The sequence below is a fragment of the Marmota monax genome, unplaced genomic scaffold (assembly GCF_021218885.2).
Source record: "Marmota monax isolate L192 unplaced genomic scaffold, Marmota_monax_Labrador192_F-V1.1 WCK01_AAM20220418_F8-fsc00031, whole genome shotgun sequence".
Lineage (NCBI taxonomy): Eukaryota > Metazoa > Chordata > Mammalia > Rodentia > Sciuridae > Marmota > Marmota monax.
Genome location: NW_026695197.1, coordinates 3,761,541 through 3,785,709, shown reverse-complemented (window position 1 = coordinate 3,785,709; position 24,169 = coordinate 3,761,541). Strand labels below are relative to the sequence as shown.

Genomic DNA, 24,169 nt, shown 5'->3' with positions numbered 1-24,169 from the left:
GCTATCCAGAAAAAAAAAAAAAAAAAAAAGACAAGTGTACTCAAATGCCAAAAACAGTTGAAGAGCTAGAGCTAGCATCAGAATCAGGATCCAATGTGGCAGGAGTGTTGGGATTATTAGACCAGGGGTTTAAAACAACTATATTTAATATGTTAAGGGCTCTAATGGATAAAGTAGTCAGCATGCAAGAACAGGTGGGTACTGTAAGCAGAGAGATGGAAATTCTAAGAAAATCAAAAGTCGATGCTAATGATAAAAAACAAAAACACTGTAACAGAAATAAAGAATGCCTTTGATGAGGGCTGGATTGTAGCTCAGTGGTAGAGCACTCGTTTAGCTTATGAAGGCATGTGTTCAATCCAATCCTCAGCACCACATAAAAATAAATAAAAGTATCATGCCCATCTATAACTAAAAAATAAAGAAAGAATGCCTTTGATGGCCTTGTTAGTAAGCTGGATACTGCTGAAGAAATCAGAAAGAATCTTTGAGCTTAAGAAGACCTCAATGGAAACCTCCAAAACTAAAAAGCAAAAAAAAAAAAAGACTGGGACAGAATATTCAGTAATGGTAGAACAATTCCAAAAGGTGTTGTTTCCACATAATGAGAATTCTAAATGAAGAAAAAAAAAGAGAAACAGAAGAAATATCTGAACGATGACTCAATTTCCCCAAAATTACTGTCATACGCCAAACCAGAGATCCAGAAAGCTCATTGAATTCCAAGTAGGATACACTCCAAAAATCTATATCCAGGTACATCATTTTCAAACTATAGAAAATAAAAGATGAAGAAAAAAAATCCTGAAAGATGCCAGAGGGGAAAACACCTTACCCATAAAGAAAAAAGACAGGAATTGCATCAGAATTCTCCTCAGAAATCATGCAAGTATGAAGACAGTGGAGAAATATTTAAAGTGTTTAGAGATAAAAACTACCAACCAAGAATTCTATATCCTACATTATCTTTCAAAAAGTGAAGGAGAAGCAAAGATTTTCTTGGACAAATCAAAATTGATGGACAATTTCTGTCAGTAGGCCTACCTTGCAAGAAATATTATAAGAAGTCCTTTAGGGCAAAAGAAAATGATTTAAGTCAGAAACTTGGATTGACATAATGAAAGACATAGCACCAAAGAAGGAATATTTTAATTGAGTTAATAGACAACAGTTTGTTCAAAATAATAATAGCAATTATTATTTGTTATTTTCATATTTATGTATATTTGCATATTAGCTTAGTGATGACATCAATGACATAAAGATAGGAGGGAGGAATTGGGATTCTTTTGTTTGGGCTGAAGGTTTTGCTTAGTGGTAGAGTGCTTTCCTCGCATGTGGTAGGCCCCAGGTTCAGGTTCAATCCCCAGCACTGTCAAAAACAAAAGTGGGATTATTTTATTATAAGGAACTCATGCTATCCAAGAAGCAGTATTATTTAAAAGTGGACTTAGATTAGTTTTAAACATATATTACAAAACTCCAGAGCAACCACTTAAAAGAAGCAAAAGGCAGCATAACTGATATACTATCAAGCAGCACTGGTCAGGGGGTTGGGGGTAAGGCTTCTAATGTAGGGTGCCTCTGGAGCTAAATGGGGGATATTTGGAGAGCACAATTCAGTCATGGCTCTGACTTTGAACAGAAGATTAAAAATCGACTGTGAGCCGGGTCCAGTAGCACACTCCTGTAATCCCGGCAGCTCAGGAGGATAAGGCAGGAAGACTGAATTCAAAGCCAGCCTCAGCAACAGGGAGATGCTAAGCAACTCCTACCTCTAAATAAAATACAAAAGAGGGCTGGGGATGTGGCTCATTGTTTGAGTGTCCTGATTTCAATCCCTGGTACCCCACCCCCTTCCCCTGACCAAAAAAAAAAAAAAAAAAAAACCCAACTGTGAACATCTCAGATATTCTACCAGTGAAGGGCACTTACTTTCCATAGAAGAAAGCAGTAGAATGGAGGACAGTGGTCCTGGGGCTGAAAGATCTGTAGATTCAGCTTCAGAATCAATCTCTAAGACTCCAGAGTCATTTTGTGTTTGTAATCCTCTCGCCATAATGATTCATGATGGTAGAGGCATCCCTCAGCCTCCATGGATCATAACTTGGGGTCCACAAGCTATGGATAAAAGTCACAGATTCTGTCAACAGGATAAAAAAAAATCACACCTTACTTTTACTCGCCTGTCATTAAAATGTAAACTTATTCTTCATTGTGAAAATAGGCAACAAGCCACAGTAGTGGTGTAAGTACTTTGTCCTCCATACAAATAACAAATATGGGGGGGAAATATTGGGGAGACATAATGGCCAAATCATATTGTTATATTGTGAGCATGTACAAATATGTAACAACAAATCCCATCAATATGTACAACAATACTGCACTGATTAAAAAATGTGAGAGGAAAAAAAGAAATAACAGATATTTTCATAGCAGGTCCCATAGGTGCTGATATCTCAAAGTATTACTTATACTCTTTGCTACTTTGAAATTATGGTAGTTATTAGGCCTACAGCAAGAGCTTGTCATTTAATCCATTAATAAAGAAATACATTTAATCCATTAATAAAGAAAATTACTACATCAAAACTCTGTCCTTTTTGCCAACAGTATTTCAACTTAATTGGTTTCCTCTGTATTTTATTTTGTGCATTTAAAACATTATTCTGGGAAGAAATCAGAATAATGAGCTTCATTAGACTAACAAAGAAGTCTATGGCTCAGAACTGTTGGGGTGAGAACAGCCTCTTTGCATTGTGCTCTTCTTCTCTAGTTGGACATTGCAGTGAATTCTCATGAAGGGATAGGCTGTGTTTTCATGACAGTTCCAGGAAGCAGCCCAAACCATCAAGTTAGAGGACTGTAAGCAAGCTGTTTTATCCATTAGGCACCATAGAAACAGGGCCCAAGGCCAATGAGCATGAACAATTGCTGTCTACAAAAATGCTTGAGACAGACCTAGGGGGAAAAAATCATTTGCTTTAGACTGAAAATAAAGCTACAGATGTGAAATCAATAAATGTCTAATTAAACATTCTACCAAATATCATATGTCAAATCCATCTGTCATTAGATTTAATATTCTTAAATATTTTTTTCACTTGAAAAAAAAATTATAGATCAGATTTTTCTCACTCTGCAAAAAATCTCCAGTAAACATAATCATGAAGAAAGGCAATAAAATGTTAAAATGACTCATAGCCAAATATTTTTAAAAGCAGAATTGTAAAAATATGCCCAATCTTTTATGGGGGGACCATATGTATGTAATGTGGAATGTCTCTGCATTTTGGTATTTTTGAAAGGGTATGATGGGGTGGGGCGCCCAAGTCTTCAAAGGTCTCATAAGCACGCTGACCAAAGTTGGAACTTACTCTCTGGGCTCCCACAAGCAGCACAGCCTTGGAGTTTATTTAGGCTTTGGAATGATTTCCCATATTGACGTCCCTCTCTTTTCTCTCATGGCCTTCCCAATCCTCCTGCCATCTTTTCTCAGCCTCCTCTTTCAGATTCATTCCCTTTTCCATGGCATTTCACCCTAGAAAGGTAAAGGTGTCCGGTTTGACTATTCTTTCAGGGTGTTTGATATTGGCCATTTCAACTTCCTCCTTGGAAGGTTGGCTGGGATTTCTCAGCCCAGATCTCTGAACCTCTAACAGAGGATACCTGGTCCACTGCAAGTTGGGATTCTTTTCTGTCCTCTCTGTTGGCTTTCTTTTCTCCTGGTTTCCTGAAAAACCTCCAGACAAACCTACCTTGGTCACCTTGAGTAGGGACAAGTTATACCCAAGAAAGAAATTGCCATCCCTTTCTTTCTTCCATTTCTTGTTCCCTATTGCTAGATTCCTGCTCTCCTCTTTCTGACTTTATAATAATAACAAATAATACTCTTTAAAATCATTTATAATTGTACTACAATTTCAATTAAATTTTCTTTTTTGGAGGAGAAACTTGGGGAAAATGATCCTGGAGCTCACCAGGGAACATAAAATCTGAAAATAGTCAAGAAAATTTTTTAAAATAATTGACACAAGAGTGGGGTGTCAGTGGTACATAGGAAGAGAGTGGCAAGACCCTTCTCTGACATTAGATGTTAAAAGTCATTTGAGCAGGGCACAGTGGTACACACCTGTAATCCCAGCAACTCAGGAGGCTGAGGCAGGAAGATCACAAGTTCAAAGCCAGTCTCAGCAATTTAGCAAGACCCTAAGCCTGCAAGACCCTGTCTCAAAGAATAAAAAGGGCTGGGGATGTGGCTCAGTGGTTAAGCATCCCTGGATTTGATCTCCGGTACCCACAATTTGAAATTTATAATAAAAACTGTAACAGCACAGGGATAGATTAATAAAACAATATAAATCCCCAAGCCAGACCCAAATATAAGAAATCTACTAAATGCTCAAGATGATATTTTAAACCAGTGGATAAATAATGAATTAGCAAGATGTCTAATAACTAGATGTATACTTTTAAAAAATGTTAAAAGAACAGAACAGTAAAACATCAGCTGGAATTAGCTAGACAGAGGTGGGGGAAGGGGCTTAGTTATTTTAGATAGAGAGCCACCAGAGCAAAGGAACTAAAGAAAAGAGTATGGAGCATGCACAGATAAAGCCGGAGTCCCAGAGGAGAATCAGAGCCCAGGGGAGACTAGTGGGAGACGGAGTGGGAGAGCAGCCAACAGCCAGCCGCGTGGGGCAGAGGACGCCTTGCTAGGCAGGCTTGGACTTGATCCCGAAGTGGACGGGAAGCCATTAAAGATTTTAAGCAGGAAATTGTCATGATCAGCTTTTTACTTTAGATAGATTACTCTGCTGTCTGTTTAAAGGATGAATTCAAAAAGGTTAAGATTAGAATCAAAGAGACCTTTTAAGATTTAGTTGCATAAAGAGAAAATTCCAGAAATACTTAAGAATAGAATCCGGTCATAAAAGTTTAAGGGAGAAATACAGTAGTCACGTATTACCCATGGGCGATCATTCCAATAACCCCAGTGGATACCTAAAACAACACATGTACTGAACCCTACATATACTCTCTCTCTCTCTCTCTCTCTCTATATATATATATATATATATATATATATATATATATATATATTTAACATACACATATTTAACACCATTTCCATCTGAACAAAGCACTTATCATGAGCTCTGGCCATAATTTTTGCAGTTTGAGGTAGGACAGCAAGGCTAGCATAATTTTTTTTCTTCCTTTTTCAAGATTTCACAGGTAAATTTGTTCTTATTATAAATCTTAGCAACCTCAGCAGACATATTTTTTCCTTTTCATATTAGGTCAAGCACTTTACGGCTTCTCTTTGGCAGATCTGAACTGTCAGCATAATTACTCTTGCACATTGGAGTAAAATAAGGGTTATTTGAACAAAGACAAGCAATACCATGACAGTTGATTTAATAACTAAGACAGCTAAGTGACTAACAGGCAGGTAGCAAATACAATGTGGATACTCTAGACAAAGGGATGATCCACACCAGGGACAGGATTGGGCAGGACAGCACGAGATATCTTCATACTACTCAGAACAATGTATCATTTAACCCATGGATTTTTTTATTTTTTGAATTTTTCATTTAATATTTTCAGACCAGTTTGACAATGGGTCAACTAAAACTTTTTTTTTTTTGGTCAACTGAAACTTTATAAAATAAAACAGGACTACTGTAGATGGAAAAGAAATGTTCTGTCACCAGTATGATCGTGACGTTTGAGGATTTAAGTGGTGAGAGAAAGGGAAAAAATAAGACAGATTCTTAAAGGAGCAGCAGGTATACCAAAAACTTCACTGAAAGAGAAAGCCTTGGGTTTATTGGCAGCAAAGCTGGAGCCAGAGGAGATGGAGAGGAGGACACAAGAGGGAAAGCCTGGGAGGAGTGGGGAAGCAAAAGATCACATCTCTATAAATAGAGAAGGAGGAGACTGCTAACTCATAGAGCAGGCAGTACCCTGCCTCATACGGTCCTCACGCTCAGCTCTCGTGTTCTTGTCTTCATCAGTTTCAAACTCTTTCTGAAGAGATCCTACACCTGGCAGAAAGGACAAGTCCATGTATTGCTCTAAAGGACTCCTAACCCCTGTAATCCTAGTGACTGGGGAGGCTGAGGCAGGAGGATTGTGAATTCCAAGCCAGCCTCAGCAAAAGTGAGACGCTAAGCAACTTGGTGAGACCCTGTCTCTAAACAAAATACAAAATAGGGCTGGGGATGTGGCTCAGTGGCCCAGTGCTCCTGAGTTCAATCCCCGGTACTCCCCCAGCCCCCCCCAAAAAAACAAGGCTCCTAACCTTTCATTCAACATTTCCTGTACCCACTTCCTGTATCCACTGTTCTCAGTGCTGGGGCAGGACAGAGAATGAAACAGATTAGGTCCCTGTCTTCCTGGGAGAGAAAATAATTATCTAATAAATAACCATAGAAATGCAATGTCAGGAAGTGACAAGTACCATGAAGAAACCGGAATAAACTGAGACACAAAAGAAGGATGTTATTCTTTATCAGTAGTCAAGGGAGGAACCTCTATGCAGATGACATTTTTCTAAAACCAGAAGAGACTAGGGAATGGTGAATTAAAGTCTCAGGGTTAGACTTTAAACACAATTATTTAGGAAATGAATAAATAAAAGTACACTAGTCTAGGAACATCACCCACCAGCCCCTGGTTACCACCATATACTGTCTGTTTCTAAGTGATCAACTTTTTACTTTCCATATGTAAGTTAGAACATGTGGAATTTGATTTTCTGTGGTTTGTTTATATCACTTAACAATGTCCTCCAGTTCCATCCACATTCCTACCAATGACAGAATTTCATTCTTTTTTATGACTGAATAACTTTCCCCTGTGTAAGTATACTAGATTTTCTTTTCCCATTCATACACTGGTGGACACTGAGGTTGATTTCATATCTTGGGTATGGTGAAGAATGCCACAATAAACATGGGAATGCAAATGTCTTTTTGATATACTGATTTAATTTCGGTTTTTTGAATTTTTTTTTACTTGTTCTAATTAGTTGTACATGACAACAGAATGCATTTCAACTCATTGTACACAAATGGAGCACAATTTCTCATTTTTCTGGCTGTACATGATGCAGAGTGCAATCATACATGTACATAGGGTAATAACGTCCATCTCATTCCACCATCCTTCCCACCCCCGCACCCCCTTCTCTCTCCTCACTCCCCTCTGCCCAATCTAAAATACCTCCATTCTTCCCTAGTCCCAACCCCCCATTATGGGTAAGCATCCACATATCAGACAAAAAATTTGGCCTTTGGTTCTTGGGAATTGGCTTATTTTGCTTAACATGATATTCTCCAACTCCATCCATTTACCTGCAAATGCCATAATTTCATTCTTCTTTAAGGCTGAGTATTAATTTCCTTTTGATATATACTCACTAGTGGGATTACAGGATTATATGATAGTTCTATTTCTTTTTTTCTATTTCTAGTGGTTTTTTTTGTTGTTGTTTGTTTGTTTGTTTTCTTTGAGGCACCTTTATGCTGTTGTTCATAATGACCTTCCTAATTTACATTCCCACCAATAGCATATGAGTTCTCCTTTCTCTGCATCCTTGCCAGTATTTGTTATTTTTTTTAAATCTTTGATTATAGCTATTTTAACAGCTCTGGGTTTATATCTCATTGTGTGTTGAGAGCCACAGCCGAGTCAGAATGGCCCCTGGCATTTTGCCAGAAGTAATGGTTGAGAGGCTAGCCATTAAGATGATGCTGGATTGATTCAATTGTATTTAGACCCCTGCTGTCCGCCTCAGGTGCCCACTACTTTGGAGTTCTCGCGGGGATTTCCTGGGGAGTTCGCGTTGGTTGGTGAAGTTCCGGTGGAGGGAGTTCTGGTTGGTGTGGTGCCAGAGAGGGGCCACGTGGGTGGCGTTCAGGAGAGTTCCCGGGGAGTGTGCATGGAGTTCTGTTGGAGTTCAGGCAATAAAGTTTCCTGTTTGAACATACAAGTGCTTTGTGGCGGCTCAGTGATTAGTGCCCAGCCAGACTGCGGCAACTGTGGTTTTAATTTATATTTCTCTAATGATTAATGAGGTTGGAAATTTTTTCATATACTTGTTGGCCATTTGCATGTCTTCTTTTGAAAGATGTCTATTCAGAAAACTTTGCTCATTTTTTAATCAGATTGTTTTCTTGCTATTGAGTTGTTTGAGCACCTTATATATACATTTTTTATGTTAATCACTATCAGGCTATAGTTTGCAAGTATTTTCTCCAAGAGCACATATTTTTAACAACAGGCTTCTCCTCTAAGCTTTCACTGCCAAAAAGGATGGCTGTCATAGAAACAAATTAATGACATTACATTGCTACAACAGAACATGGCCATTGTGCTTTGGGGACATAATATCCAGAGATATTCTCAGACCTTGTTGCATCCCACCAAATTAACAAACATGCCTTATTTTTTTATGTGCCCCTGCAGCTGACAAAATATCTATCATGTGATAGGCACACTATTTATTGAACTGAACCAAACCAGGTGACATCTGGACAAAGTTCTAATAGTTCTTGTTCATATTCCTCCTCTGCAGGAGCCAAACATTCTTCCTCCTGTGCTATGTTCATTCAATCAACCAGTAAACATATATGGAACAACTACTAAGTGCCAGGACCTGTTTTGAGAACCAAAGTTAAAACAGGCAGAAATTCCTTCCACAAAAGAGTTTACATTCCAAGATAGGGAACAGATAGCTAAAATATGTGTTATGTTAGAAGATGCTAAGAGCTATGAAGGAAAATAAATAGGTCTATTAAACAGAATTCAAAAACCAGGCTCAGTAGGAGATATTCATGGAGGTGTGCTGGAGTCAGCTACACTGACCCAAGAGAACTCATTATTAGCATCATTTCTCCACTCCCCATTCAGTTATGTCACATTAGTGGCCTAAAATTGATGATGGTGGGAACATTTATACCAGGAAATTGGCTGTTTTCTTCCCCCAGAAAGTTGATAATTAAGTGTTTATCAGCATAACATGGCCACACAAACACACATATACATTTGCACACATGTGTGTGCACATGGGCACACGCGTGAGCGTGCATGCGCGCGCACACACACACACACACACACACACAAAGGATTTATTGTAATGGATTTGCCCTTAGAAGTTGTGGGGCCAGTTAAACCGTCTGTATGAGGCTGTTGTTTCTGTTTGGTGCTGTTATCTGAAGTCAGCAAGGCAGGTAGTCAGAAAAATTAAGATGGATGTTATGTAAGAAAAGCAAGATGGAACCTGTGCAGGGGAGTGGGAGACCAAGAGGGTGGACTGGAACTCTCATTGATCTCTTACCAACATCAAGCCTCCAACTTCAGAATTGCAGAGGGTGGGTAGAGAGCCCCATGGGAGAAGCTGGCATCCTTCATCATGGAGCTAAACACAACCCTGACCTAGAAGCCTAAGAAAAAAAAAGGAGGGTCCAGCTAGAACTAGAGGAATTGTGGGTTCAGCCTCTGCCCTATACCAACCAGGTGAGCCACTATATGAACCAGCGGGTAGGCAACACCATACTTAGCTGACCAACACCTTGTGACCTATACGGGTCTCTTGGTGCACAAACAATATGGCAGATCCTCCACTTCTGCCTCCATTGCAAACCCACAATGGTTAAGAAATGGAATATAGAGACATTCTCAACAGGACTCCCAAGGAAGAACTTACTAATAGTGAGAGCTGAATAATCTGAGGGAAGCAAGGGAGCAAACTTTGGGGATTTTTATGGGCAGAGTTTCAGGCAGAGGAAATAGCAAATGAAAAGCTCTGGGTTGAGGACACAATTGACCTGTTCAGAGAAAAGCAAGGATAACTGTGTGGATGAGAGAGAAAATGAGGAAGACTACAACAAAAGCAGAGGTCAAACTGTTTGTGTGGTTGGGGTGGGGGTGGTAGCACATTGCCAGAACAGTGGCTTCTGAGTAGAATAAGGATCCATGAATGGATTTTAAACAGGGGCGTAACAAAGCGTAGCAAAATTGTTCTGACTGACATATTAGGAATACACTGGAAGATCAGCAAATGCAGATTTTGATGCTATTGAAAAAATTCACAGGAGAACTGTTGCTGGCTTGGACCAAGGGTGTATTAATGGGAGTGATGCAAGAAGATTGGATTTGGGGGAACTTTTGTAGGCAACGTTAATGGGATTTGGGCCTGATATAGGGCATGGAAAAAAAAGAGGAATCAAAGATGAGTCCAAGTTTTGGAGCTGAGCATGTAGAACAAAAGAGTTGATGTTAACTACAACTGGAAAAATTGAAAGATGACCAAACTTACATGGGGTGAGAGGAGATCAGGAGTTCAATTTAGACTAAATTTGGTTTATCACTTTGACACCATTAGAGATGACAGTTAGATCTATGATGTTTAGGAATTAGTGTAGGCCAGGGGTTAGTATAAGTACAGATTTGGGAGTAACAATGTGGAAAGAGTACTAATGTCATGAGATCAGGTGAGATCACTAAGGTGAAAATAGGCAAGAGAAGAGGTACCAGGACTGGTCCCGAAGGCCTTATCCACGAAAAGCTTAAAAATAAGAGGAATAAGCACAACTCAAAGATACAAGGAGGAACAAGCCAAAGAAACCAAGAGGACGTGAGTAGAGAGTAAAGTAAGAGAAGAACTAGGAACACAGAGCCACCAAAAGCAAGTAATGAAAAGAGAGAGGAGATGATCAAGTGGATCAGGTGCTGCAGGTAAGTCATGATAAGAGAACTGAGAGCTAATTGTTGGAGTTACAAAATGGAGGTCTTTGGCCACCTTGTTAAGGACAAATGTGGCAGACTAGAAGCAATACCAGAATGAGTTCAGATGAAAATAAAGTAGAGATATGAGAGCCAATGAGTATAAACTCCATTGAGCTGCAAAAGGAAGAAAAAAAATAAGTTATGAACTAGAAGGCAAAATGGTGAGAGAGTTTTGCTTGTGTTTGATTGGGACAAATAATAGTATGTCTGTATGTTGATAGAAATGATCTTGGTGAGAAAGGGGGACAATGTTGGATGCTGGGAATAGAACCCAAATGAACCGCACATGCGAAGCAAGCAGGCCCACTACTGAGCTACATCCCAGTCCTTTGGTTTTAGACAGGGTCTCATCAAGTTGCCCAGGCTGACCTTAAACTTGTGATCTTTCATCCATCCAAGTGACCTGGAATTATAAGTGGGTGCCACCAGACCCAGCTAAGAGAGAAAATTTTATGATGGACAAAGAGAGAGGACAAGTGCTGAAGCAAGACCCTTTAGCAGGAGAGAGAGGATGACATCTAGCCCAAAGGTGGAGGGATTGCACACTGAGAAAAGTGACTTTTTGTTCACAGTAGGCCAAGTCCTTGAGGTCAGGAGACTGAGCACCCAAGGCAAATAGGTAGAGGATGAGTAGAGAGGTTGAGAGTTCTCTTCCCACCTGTTCTGTTATCTCACTTCTATACAAATGGGCTAAAGGTATCAAAGGAGTAGATTTGTTGAGAGAACTGAATAAGTTAATACATGTAAACAACTAGGAGAGGTGTAACATTATGACACAAAGACTGGGTGATCTGACCTCTTCTCCTGGTTGTACTGACCTCCTATCCTGAAACTTCAGATCCAAAATCCAGTTCCTGCTGGACAGCTCTCAAAAACAACAGGTCTACAACTCAACTCATTTTGTTCCTCTCAGGGCAGATCTCATCCCAGCAAACTTCTCTGGGTTACTACCTCCTCCATCTACCTAGCATATCAATAGGAAGCCTTCGTTTTCTGGAGCCCCTCTCCCTCCCTCATACTCACACGAAGCTGTACCACGTTTGGCTCATCTTTCCTCTACAACATTTGGAAAGCCCTTCCCTCTGCTCTACCCATCCTCCCTACCACTCTAGCCTTTGAGACTCAGCATCTTTCCCTTCTGGACTTCGGCCTCCTCATTTACCTGCTCTGCCAGCTCGGCCTCCTCTTAAGCACATAAATGATCCTGTCCATATTGCAAAATTCTGTGCCACTTTTGGGGGTAAACCATTCACTGTTGTCCTAGAACATGCAAGATTAAGTTCAACCTATGCTTCAAGGCACTTGAGGTCTTCTCTGCTGCGTTTAGCTAGATCTCTGCCCCCTTCCAGCCTTGTACTCTATATGCCAATCATACCAAGCATTTACAGTTTCCCTGCACAACCTCTCTCCAAAACAACATCTCCTGGCTATTTAATACCTCCATCCTGATGCCAGGGGCCATCCATGAAATGTATGTGAATTAAAAATGACCTGGAAGCCATTTGGCAGGAAAGTCTGGTGTCTGGGAACTCCCAGCAACAATCCTGCTGGTTTGAAACTGCCCAAGACATGTGACTTCCTACCTAGTTCTGTCTTAAGTTCAGCCCAGCACTGGAGATGGGGTGACCCACTGGAACTACATCGCCTCTAGGAGATGGGGGTGGTTTGCCAAGATGCAAATCAACTTGTTTACCGCAAGACCCCTGCCATACCGAGAAGCAAGACTCCTCCTGCTGAAACCTTATCCCTGCCTTTGATGTCCTCCCTCTTAAATAAAGAACCAGGAGCCATTTGTAGTTGTTCAGTTCCAGCTCCTATGTGGACTGGAGGACCTATCAGAAGATCTGATTTCGGGGTCTGGCTCTTATTTCTTTACTAATTATTTCAGATTTTCTTTTTCTCAGATGGCTCACACCTTCTGAGCAGGAAACTACACTGGTGGGGTGCTGGCTGCCCCTGCTGTATGCTAAGGCCTTCAACTCTTGGCTTAGGCGATAGGGAACTCTCCTTGAATTTCAGCTTGAGCCAAGTGTCTTTACTTAAGGTTCTCACAGTATCATGTTCAACCATCCAGCATGTAACAAGTGCTTAACAATTTTGTTGACATTATATTAGATGAACTACATTCAATTAATTAAACTACATTAGATGACATATTAAAGTCCTTGCTTGTATTATACTACAGCAGGCGCTTTCTAGTAATAGTTTTACTAAGATATAATTTATATACCATGTAATTCACCCTTTTCAAGTGTGCCATGTACAATGATTTTTACTGTATTCAGAGTTGTGTAACCATCACCACAATCAATTTTAGAATATTTCATTATCCTCCAAATGGATGGAACTGGAGAACTATGGAACTATGCCATATGGCTGTCTCTCTGCAGTTCCAAACAACCTCCGGCCCTATGCAATCCAAATATACTGCCTGTCTCTGTGGATATGCCTCCTGTGGACTTTTCATTATCAAAGGAATCCCATAACTTATGGTCTTCTGCATCCCATTTATTTCAAATAACATAATGTTTTCAGGGTCTGCCCATGTTGTAACATATATCAGTACTTCATTTATTTTTATTGCCAGATAATATTCCATTGAAAAGATGTGCCACATTGTATTTATCTACTCTTCAGTTGATGGACAGTTGAGCTGTTTCCAATTTGGAGCTATTATACATAATGCTGCTATGAATATTTTTGTGCAAGTTTTTACATGGATATATGTTTTCATTTCTTTTGGGTATAATATACCTTGGAATAGAATTGCTGAGTCATATGATAACTCTACCATTAGCCTTTTGAGGAATTTATTGCACATTGCATATGGTAGCACATATAAAGGATTATTTAAGTGAATCTGTATTTTGTATTTGGAGTATGTCAGAGGAGTTTTTTCTTTGTGTGTGTTTGCTTGTTTGGTTTGTTTGTTCCTTTCTTCCAGTGCTGGGGTTCAAACCCAGGGCCTCATGCATGCTAGGCAAGCCCTCTGCCACTGAACTACATCCCCAGACCTACCCAAGTGAAACTGTGGATACCATTTGTCATTACAGAAGATTTATGCCTTAATTGGCTGGATATTCTGAGTGAATAAACTTTTGGTTCAAGCTAGCAGGCTCTTTGAAGGACCGTTGTGCATAGCAAACTACGGCCAGGCTGACCATACAGAGCCCCTTTCAAAAGCAAGACTGCCACTGGCACTTTAGGCAGCATTTGGAATGCCACTTCTAAATATAATCATCTTCTTTTTCATCCTCTCTCATTACTTACTCCCCAACTACATATCGATTAAAAAATAGTGTATCTAAAATATGTCTTTTCGTAGTACATATATACAATAGAATATTACTCAGCCATAAAAAAGAATGAAATTATGACATTTTTTGGTAAATGGATGGTACTGGAGACTGTCATAAAGTGAAATAAGCCAATCCCCACCCAAAAAAGGCTGACTGTTCTCTCTGATATGTGGATGATGACTCACAATAGGTAGGGGTGGAGAGGTGGAGAAGTGGGAGATTCACAGGATTGAACAAGGGGAATGGAGAGAAGGAGGGGAGGATGGGAATGGGAAAGACAATAGAATGAATTGGTCATAACTTTTCTATGTTAATATATGAATACATGACCAATGTAACTCCACATCACGTACAACCACAAGAATGGGAAAGTATATTCCATTTATGTATGATAGGTCAAAATACATTCTACTGTCATGTATAACTAAAAACATAAAACCAAAAAAATAAAAATTTCTATTCTTTATTAAAAAAAATATGACTTTGCAGTGCTGGAGATCAAACCCAGGGCTTCGCACATGCTATGCAAGCACATGACTTTCAAATTTATCTTGTCATCCAATTTTAAGTATACAATAAATCTATTGGCTATAATATATTTGAACATTTGTATGTGCATGGTAGCAACAGATTTTATTTTTATAGTGTTTGGGTGATAATTTTAAAACAAAATACTAAGACCCAGACCAATATATCCTGCTTTATTCCGAAGTGTATCCTCCACCAGGCCATTATCCTGATCGAAGATTCGGTGCCTCAGGGGTAAAGAACAGACTCTTTGAGATTGGCTTCCAAGATATCAGCCCCATCTGAATCTCCATCTTATCTCCCCCACCACACCCTCCATGAACTTCTTATCCTGTCCACTCATTTTACTCACCCTCTCCTGAACACACCTTCCTGACTCTCTCTCATGGTCCTCTGAACTAAGACTATTTCTCCATCCTGCTATTATCTAGCATGTTTCACCTTCCAAAGTCCAGGTCAATGCCAATCCCCTCTGTGAAGGCTTCCTCCCTCTTCTGAGGATCCAAAGCATTTATTTTTACCATATGTTGTTGGATATATATCCACGGACATATTATCTTTTTCTCCTAAGTTATAAGTTCTTTGAAGATGGAATGATACCATACCCTGTGCCTTATATCCATAGTTTTTAGCCTGATGCTGGACTTAGAAAAAATAATTTTGCTAATGTATGATTTTGATTTGTTAGATACTTAACAAAAACTGTTTTAAGTAGTATGCATTTGGTAACATTTCCTTTCAATTATTACTTCAGTAAGTCCCTACATTCACTTGAGTGCCATTTATGAACTCCTTTTTAAGGAGGGAGTGATGGTAGCTTTTGTACTTTTTATTGGGTAGGTTGAGTTTATAATAAATTTTTATTGAGGTAGCTGTGTTAGTCCTTAAAAAGTTTGCCTTCTAGTAATCTAAACTTTCATGATCATCTTATAAAAATTGACGTTCAGATCACTAGAAGGACAAGTGGGTCTGGCAAAAGTCTGGATTAAAACTGAGAAAAGGACCCTGAATTTCATGAATTCCTGGATACAGCATGTTTTCTCTGAGCAGTGGGTATTTCTCGTCCCCTCTGCCCCACTATGACCCTCTACACTTATTGAATTTTCACTCTGCTACAATCTTCACACCTTCCATTTTCCAGACACTATTTCTGTATTTCCATTCAGTTCAGTTCAGCAAACTTACCTTGAACACCTATTATGTGTGAGGCATGATGGAAAGTAATGGCTCACTGATTTATCGATAAATATTATAGATTATTATAACACAAAATATATGTAATATATAACATACGAAAAACAGATAAATTTACATATGCATGGCTTAAATTTAGCGTGCTTGAGGCCCTGGGTTTGAACCCCTGCACTAGAAGAAAGGAGCAAACAAACCAAACAAGCAAACAAACAAATAAACAAAAAGTGGTTTTATAAGCAGAGTAGCCATTTATAAGAGTGTGAGGTTCTAAAGTAAATAGATTAGATGAAATCCAAATAAAAGTAAAATTACCCTTGGGAATTCCTGAACTGTCCTATAAAAGCATACCGGAAGAGGTTCAAAGGAAGTGAAACCTCAAGATGAAACAGCCAACTCCTGCTTAGGATGGCAGATTCACTTTGAGGCTGACACTTCTTAAGAGCAAGATTAGTTAATTGTGTGTCTGAAAAGATTTTTCTGTGTGTTTTTGCCTGTCCTTTTTTTTAGGGGAAAACAAAATTCATAAAGATATGTGCAGCAAGTACTATAAATCAGACTTTTTCTCCCTTTTCCCCAATTTCATTTCCCCAATATACCTATTTAGCTGTTGGGTCTTTGAGTGGTCTCTCCATAATGTCATAGTTCTAAGCTGCCACCTTGTGGCTCTTAGATGTATGTGTTTTAATCAGGCTTCAGTGATTGTTGCCTAGCTACACTTGTCATTTGATGCCATTCCTTTTGCTTTTTGCATTTTCTTCACTACCACTAACTCCAAATATTCCCTGGCTTTAAGGAACTATGTGTTACAAAGGTAACAGGTAAAGAGTAAAAATTTGTTCTTCCTTCCCCCAACATTGTTTCGGTCACAGAATCATGAAAGTGGGTTGCAATACATTACATCCTTCAGGACAACAAGTGACCCAGGAGCGGGGTTAGACATTGCTTTGGAGTCTAGATGCAATTTGCTTCCAAATTATTTTGTAATTTTTTTTTTTTGATACTGGGGATTAAACCTAGGGGTGTTTAACCACTGAGCCACATCCTCAAGTCCTATTTTGTATTTTACTTAGAGACAGGGTCTCATTGAGTTGTTAAGTGCCTCACTGGAGGTGGATTTGGGCAGAGAACGTGGATTTCCCCAGAACGTGATTGTAGACGGCTGGTGTGAGTTCGGGAATAAAGAGTTGCTGTTTGAATCTACAAGCTGTGTGGTGGCTCGTGATTTGTGCCCAGCCAGACTGCGGCATTTGTCGTCCCGTGCGGGGAACTTCTGAAGCTTAGAGGTAAGTGAAATTGTTCGCCCCTGAAGGAGAGCGAAAGAATGGGTGACCAATTCAAAAAACAATGTGTTCTTGTTTTGATTTATTTTGTTTTTATTTCAAGTTGCCTGTTCCTAGAACTTTCTCAGGCAAACTGGGGAAAATGGTTGACTCAAGGTTTGAAGTTGTTCGCCTCCGAGCAAGAGAAATTGTTAGAGGAAGGAGGCACCCCAGTGAGACCAAGAACAATTAGGGCATATGTTGATACAATACAAAAATGTAGCCCATGGCTTTTTAAAGAGGAGTTATTAAGTATATCAATGGGACCATCATGGTATCCTGTAGAAGGATTTTTCTTCAAGAAAGAGATGGCTAGTTCTGTTTACTACATTTGTCTAAGATCTTGGTTTTTACAGACATCTAATTAATTTACAAAGCTAAAGTGTTAAAATATCAACCACTAAATATAAAATCAAGTACTCTTTACTTATTAAGTTCCATAAGGTAATATATTTAAACATTATGTGTGTTTTCATAAATTGGTGAATGGAAAAAAGGTTTAATATTGGTTTGGTCTATGTCTTTGCTGAAACAAGGTTACTAAATGTTAAGATTCTATCATGTGTAATTTATATACAAGGAGTAGAAAAATTTTCAGTTGGGTTTCAATTATAGTATTATAGTATCATAAAAAACATGAAAGTCTTTCATCTTATTAAAGTGGAGTAATTTGTCTAAATCAGAAATTTTATAAGAGTTGTTTCAAAATGTGAATTTATAAAAAGGGTCAACGGTTTAAAAAGAGATAGAAAAAGATTCAAGATGTGGAAATATATTTTAATATAAAAGGTTAAAGGAAAAAGAAATGTTTCTAGATGAGATAATCTGTGTGGTAAAGTAAAAAGTTGTAAAATGACATTTAAAAAGATTTTGAGGAAACTAGGCTTACTTTAAAAGCTTGAGAAAGGAAGAAAGAAGAAAAAGATATTTGTACATGGCAGATTGAGACAAAGCTTCTCAATGGAGTTAAAAAAAAAAAAAAGCCTTTGGTTGAAGGGCAGCCATGTAAACTAACATTGAAGCGATTTAAACAAAATCTAAGCCTCGTTTAAAAGAGTGAAGTTGTAGGTGGTGAAAAAGTACATTTAAAAGTACAGTATAGATGATAATTAAAAGGCTTTAAAAGGTTAAATTGAAGGTGGTTAAAATGCCTTCATGACGGAGGAAAGATTGCATCATTCGAAGCCTAGTTAATCGTAAAGGCATTACTTAAAAAAAATGGGAAGATAATAGGATAAACGATATTTAGATAAAGAAGATTAAAAAATTGAAGTGAAAAACTTTAAAGACAGAAGTATAGAAACTTAAAAAGAAAAAAAGAAGATGTAGAAAGAAAAAATGTAGGAAGACAAGAATTTTAAACCCACAAAATAGGAAAAAAAATAGGAGGAAAAAAAGCAACTAAGGGTGAATGTACTAACCTTAAAGGAAAACTAGAAGATAGAAACAAGATAAAAATGGTTAAAAATGTCAAGTAAAGGTATTTCAGATAGAAAATGCAAAAAGCTAAGACAACTATTAAATACAGACATATACTTATTAAAGCAAAAAGAGGGAATTGGAAAGGGGTATATATCCCCCAAAGATAAACTTAAAATAACCCTTTTTACTCTAAACTTTTTTTTTTTTTAATTCTCGTGATTTAAATGGTTTAATTTAAATTAGGTAAACAGCTGTTAAGGATTGTTTTTAAAGTAGGTTAACAGATCTGTTTGTTTACTTTCACCTTTCCTTTTCATTATATTTAATAATTCTTTTCAGGATAATGTCTTTTTAGCATCATTGTCAGAATTCCTATCTTCATCCCAGTGCCAGTGAAGACAAAGATAAAACCAAACTACAGCTTCTATGATAGCTATCACAGTAAACTGTATAAACTGATGCATCAATGAATATAACTCAACAAGTAATGCTCAATCAAGGAGTCAACTTACTTTGGGAGGAAACGGATTTGGGGAAGAAATGGACATATTGATAGATTCCTCTGCTTTGAACTGCTTGCAGAACTTGCCTGGACTATGTAACTATCGTTTGGTGCAGCAAATTGTGGTAATGCTGGCATATCTTTGCTGATGGTGTCACCAGTGATGCAATTTTTATTTCCTTGCCAGCACACCCCATGTTAATTGTGGTAGTGCTGACATATCTTTGCTGATGGTGTCACCAGTGATGCAATTTTTCCCAAGGAGCCCTCAATTGGCTTGGTGTTGTGGCATTTCTGTATCCTCCTCCCTTCTGCTAGTGATGGTCTAAAATTTGGGGGCCAATGGCTGTATGCTGGACCGGTAGTCAGTGACGGGTATGATCCAATTGCAGTGGTATCAACCTAAGACAGGAGGCTGACGCCTAAAGGTCAGTTTTCCGATGACGGGTAAGAACCATATGTTGAATTGGACAACCTACCAGGCACGGTCCTTAAGCCACATTGCTTGTTGTTTAATTAATCAGAAGGGGGGGGATGCTGGGAGCTGACAGAATTCCCCACGCAAAGACACTTCACCAGGAGAATTCCAATTTTATTGCAAAAAGCAGTGTGCTTATATAGAACTAAGGGGGAGATGGTAGGGTTTAGATAAATGGCAGGCAACCCGTTTATTGGCAAGTTCTTTCAGATATCAGCTCCGGAGCCCAGGAATTAGTTCTCATTGGGGCTAAGGTTCCCCGCCAGCGAGATTTGAAATTGGCGCCGGCGGGAGAGTTCACACGGGTGGGAACTTTTCGCGCCACTGCAGAAAAGAAGAAGGTAGGAAGAAGAGGTGCTTAGGTGCCATGTTGGGGTTTTTTCTCTGGGGTATGGCTGCCGTTTATACTTTTCCCAACATTCCTCCCTTTTTGTTTTCTTAGGAAGTGGGACGTCGTTGGTCAGATCCGGCTGCTTCCTGCTGTGTGGGGGCGCTGTGGGGCCTAGAAAGGGAAGTGGAGGAATGCTGGGGGGGGCAGGTCTGGGGATATCATGGCAGCCAGAAATAAAACCCAGTGGCTATAGACAGCTACTTCCGTAGGGGTGAAGTCTGTGAAAGTTCCCTGAAGCCACAAGTTGTCGATGGCATCGAACCAGTCCTGGATGGAGGAGATTGTTGGTATCAGCCACTGGTCCTGTAACAGAGACTCTAGGAAATACTGGAAGCGTTGCCTGGACATGGCGTCACCAGCACCTGAAGAAGATCAGAGCGAATAAAAACAGAATGAAGATAAAAATTAAAGCAAAGGTCAATTTTTGGCAGAAGTTCCATGTTGGGGGACTGACAGAGAAGAGGCCAAGGGCCATGAGGAAGCTTAGAAGGACATAAAGACTCATGAATCCAGGATGGCAGATTAAGAGGTTCTCCGAGCTCGTTGTCTCCCGCTGTCTGATGTCCGTTGCATTCCATCGTGCCTGGTAGTGAGCTTCAGCACTGAGTGAACTGTTCTCTTGGAGATGTTGAGGGTTCATCGGTCATCAGAGGCTGGTAGTGCCTAAGCAGAAGCTGGTTGAAAGTTTGATTCGAAATTTTTTGCAATTGGGTTTGAAGGAACTTCATTATACAGGGCAAGAGAGCACAAAAAAGGAGCATCCCAATAAGGGGCCCCAAGATAGGTAGTAAGTACGTGGCAAGAGAGGATTGGAAGAACCCCGTTATGGGATTAGAGGAGGTGGGTTTGAGCAGTTGGGTCGATAATTCCTGCAATTTAACAACATTTTTTTCTATTGGTCCAGACTCATTAACATAGTAGCAACATTCCTCTCTGAGGAACAGGCATGTACCCCCTTTTTCTGCAGTGAGAAGATCAATCGCCCTTCGGTTTTGTAAAGCCACTTGTGCCAATAAAGTAACCTGTCGCTGCAAGGAGCCCAAAGACTCAGCAGTGGTATCGAGTGCTTCCTGCAGTTTTTGTTGCAGGTCATTGGATGCCCACAGAGCATGACCTATAGCTCCACCAGAGAGTCCGAGACTTGCCACTGAGGTTGTTAAAGTGAGGCCTACCAGAACCGGCAGAAAGACTGCCCTACGGGTGTGGGAAGGTAGGGCCAGCTGCCGGAATTCGGTGGGAGTATACAAAGACAGCTGAGGAACTACAGTAACCAAGAAACAGGTGCCAGAGACATTGATTGTTGAGGTACTTAAAGACCCGTTACACCAGAGGAAATGTCCAGGTTGCATAAACGCAGGGCTCAATGGGGTGCTATAGCTCAAGGAACAAATGGGTAAAGGATTCATTGTTGGCAGGTGGAAACAGATGAAAGGAAATGAAGTATTGGTGGAATAACTTTCCCACAGTGGGATACGTGTCACATGTAGGGGTTGTCCTTTCTTAGAGAAATTGTAGGTTTTTGCTGAAATATTTCCTGCTGCTAATGGGACTGCTGCTAGAAGTGGACGACTAAGTGAAGCACAGAGAAAGCACTGAGAAGTAGGCACAGAAAGAGGGGTGGAGTTTAATAATCGAAGAGTTTGGTGTAGCAAATTGAGCCATGTGGGAGGGGGGCCTAAGGGGGTTGAAGGCTCTGAATCTTCTTTGGATGGGCTATGGATAAGATCTCGAAGTTTTGATTCTGACTCCTTGATGTGTTCGACTACCTGGATAGTTGCTTTAGGTGGCGTAATCAGGGTGCGGCCAACAGTCATCCACCCTGTGGGTCTGGCTGAGGTTGTCCGAGCATAGACAGCAAACTCAACATAGTCCCAACGTTTGGCCTTGGGATCAGGTATATCTAAAGTATACCATCCATTGTTATCGGATGAAGAGCCTTTATGCCACTTTAGGTAACTAGAAGTCCACCCTTCAGGGTAACCAAGTGAGTGGTAAGAATAGCTACCACGTTCATCATGGAACCTGCATGACCAATAGGGGCACCCATTATATACCTGAGGCCACCAATGACAATAGTCTTTGGTTTGATCAAAAAGGAAGCAAATGAAAGGCCAGTTCCAGCTACCAGGGACGAAGGTCCTTGAAGATGACAATTTTAGGGAAATAGAGGTGCAGTTGTGGATGAAGCAAGTAGTTGCATCCACTGCGCGGACCTTCTGCATGCCATGTTCTGAGTATCGTTCCCGAAGAGTGAATAAATACATGGTAGGAGAGGAGGGTAAAGGCCAGTCCCGACAGAGCACAGAAAATAAGCAGAGCACAAAAAACAAGCAGAGAGAGAAGACTAGGGTGTTGGGAGAGCTCATTGTGCCTTCTTTAAGAGGAATTGGGCTGCGGAGAACACCGTGTGAGCCGCAACTTAAAGGGGTGAGATGCGTGTGGAGAGCAGGAGTAAAGGGGAGGTTCAGGAGGTGATTCTTGGAGTTCCTCTGGGGTGGTCCTGTCGTCAGTAGGTGGGGCCTCCTGGTGATATGGCTTCAACCTAGAAATGTGAATCCAGGGAGTGAGACGGTTGTCTGGTAAGGAGAGTTTGGCGGCGGTGGGGGTACAGAGAATGACAGGATAGGGGCCTTCCCATTTTGGGGCAAGAGGCCCTTTCTCCTCTGGGGTATTATAATAGACTAGACTCCCAGGTGTTAAGGGAGGAGTGTTTGGAGAGGAGACTGGGTCCGGAAGAAGCCAGTCCTGATATTTCCAGAGTTCCGAGCGGAGATGAAACAAGAGAGGCAAAGACAAATCTCGGGTGAGAGGTCCTTGTGAAACGACCAGCCCAGGGGGTATAAGAGGTCTTCCATACATTATCTCAAAGGGAGACAGTAAAGATGGCTTCTTAGGGAGAGCTCTGATTCGAAGCAAAGCCAAGGGAAGGAGTTTGACCCAGTCTAAGTTTAATTCCATTGTCAATTTGGTAAGGACTTCCTTTAGAGTACGATTTACCCTTTCCACTTTCCCTGAAGCCTGGGGGCGATATGGACAGTGGAAATGTCACTTGAAGGAGAGGGCTTGAGAGACCTTTTGTGTGATCCTAGAAATAAACTCAGGGCCATTCTCAGATTGTAAGGAAGTGGGCATACCAAACCTGGGGATAATGTCTGTCAGTAAGATTGAAGCTACAGTGGAAGCCTTTTTATTGGAAGTGGGAAATGCCTCAACCCAACCAGAGAAAGTGCCCACAAAGACAAGGAGGTATTTAGTGCGCCGTACTGTGGGCATGTTGGTGAAGTCTACCTGCCAGTCAGCAGCGGGAATGTGGCCCTGGGCTTGGTGGGAAGGGAAGGGTTTGGGCCTTAAAGGAGTATGAGGGTTGGTCCGCTGACAGATCTGACAATTAGAGGCTATATTTTGGAGCATGGCTTTGTCAGAGGGGGTGAGGGAGAAGAAGCTCTGTAAAAAGAGGGTTAAAGACTGAGAATTGGAATGGAATAGAGTATGAAGGAACTTGAAAAGATCCTTGTTCTTACTGGAAGAAGTAGGGACTTCAGATGAGCTGTCTAAAGTGGCCATTATATGTCCTCCAGGGGGGCCATAATTGGAAGTGGTAGCAGCTATTCGTGCCGCCTGGTCAGCTTTGGCATTGCCCTCAGTGATGAGAGAGCCGTCCTTCTGATGGGACCTACAATGGACAACTCCCAACTGGGTGGGTAAGTGGGAGGCCTCTATCAGATTGGTTATAAGAGCCAAATTAGTGATCGCATTACCTTTGGTGGTAAGTAGGCCTCGCTCCTTCCATATTGCAGCATGGGATAATAAGATATGGAAGACATATTTTGAGTCAGTATAAAGGGTGAGGGATTTGCCTTGTGCTAGAAGGCAGGCACGAGTGGCTGCTATAAGTTCAGCCTGCTGGTTGGTAGTTCCTGAAGGCAGAGCTTTGGCCTCTATAATCTCAGTGGCTGAAACTACAGTGTATCCAGAGTAATGAGTGCCGTTCTGCCTAAAGGAACTGCCATCAGTGAACCAGATAAGGTCAGGCTTGGTGAGTGGTCCCTCAGAAATGGAAGAATGACAGGGGAGGAAATCATCTAAGGTTTCCAAGCAATTATGAGTTGGTGTGTTAGACGTGGGAGTCATTGGGAGCAGTGAGGCAGGGTTCAGTGCAGAGCAGGGGAGGAAAGTAATATTAGGGTTTTCCAGAAAGGAAGTGAGGAGCGACAGAACTCTGGATGGGGGAAG

General features: G+C 40.5%; 1 protein-coding gene across 1 annotated transcript in view; it reads right to left on the bottom strand.

Annotated features, from left to right (window-relative positions):
• The window catches only part of Mep1b (meprin A subunit beta), a 44,197-nt gene extending 38,119 nt beyond the window's left edge, over positions 1-6,078 (bottom strand). The window contains exon 1 of the mRNA XM_046428323.1: positions 5,988-6,078. Coding sequence (XP_046284279.1) covers positions 5,988-6,078 — 91 coding nt within the window. The remainder of the gene's footprint in view (positions 1-5,987) is intronic.
• Positions 6,079-24,169: the final 18,091 nt, after the last annotated feature.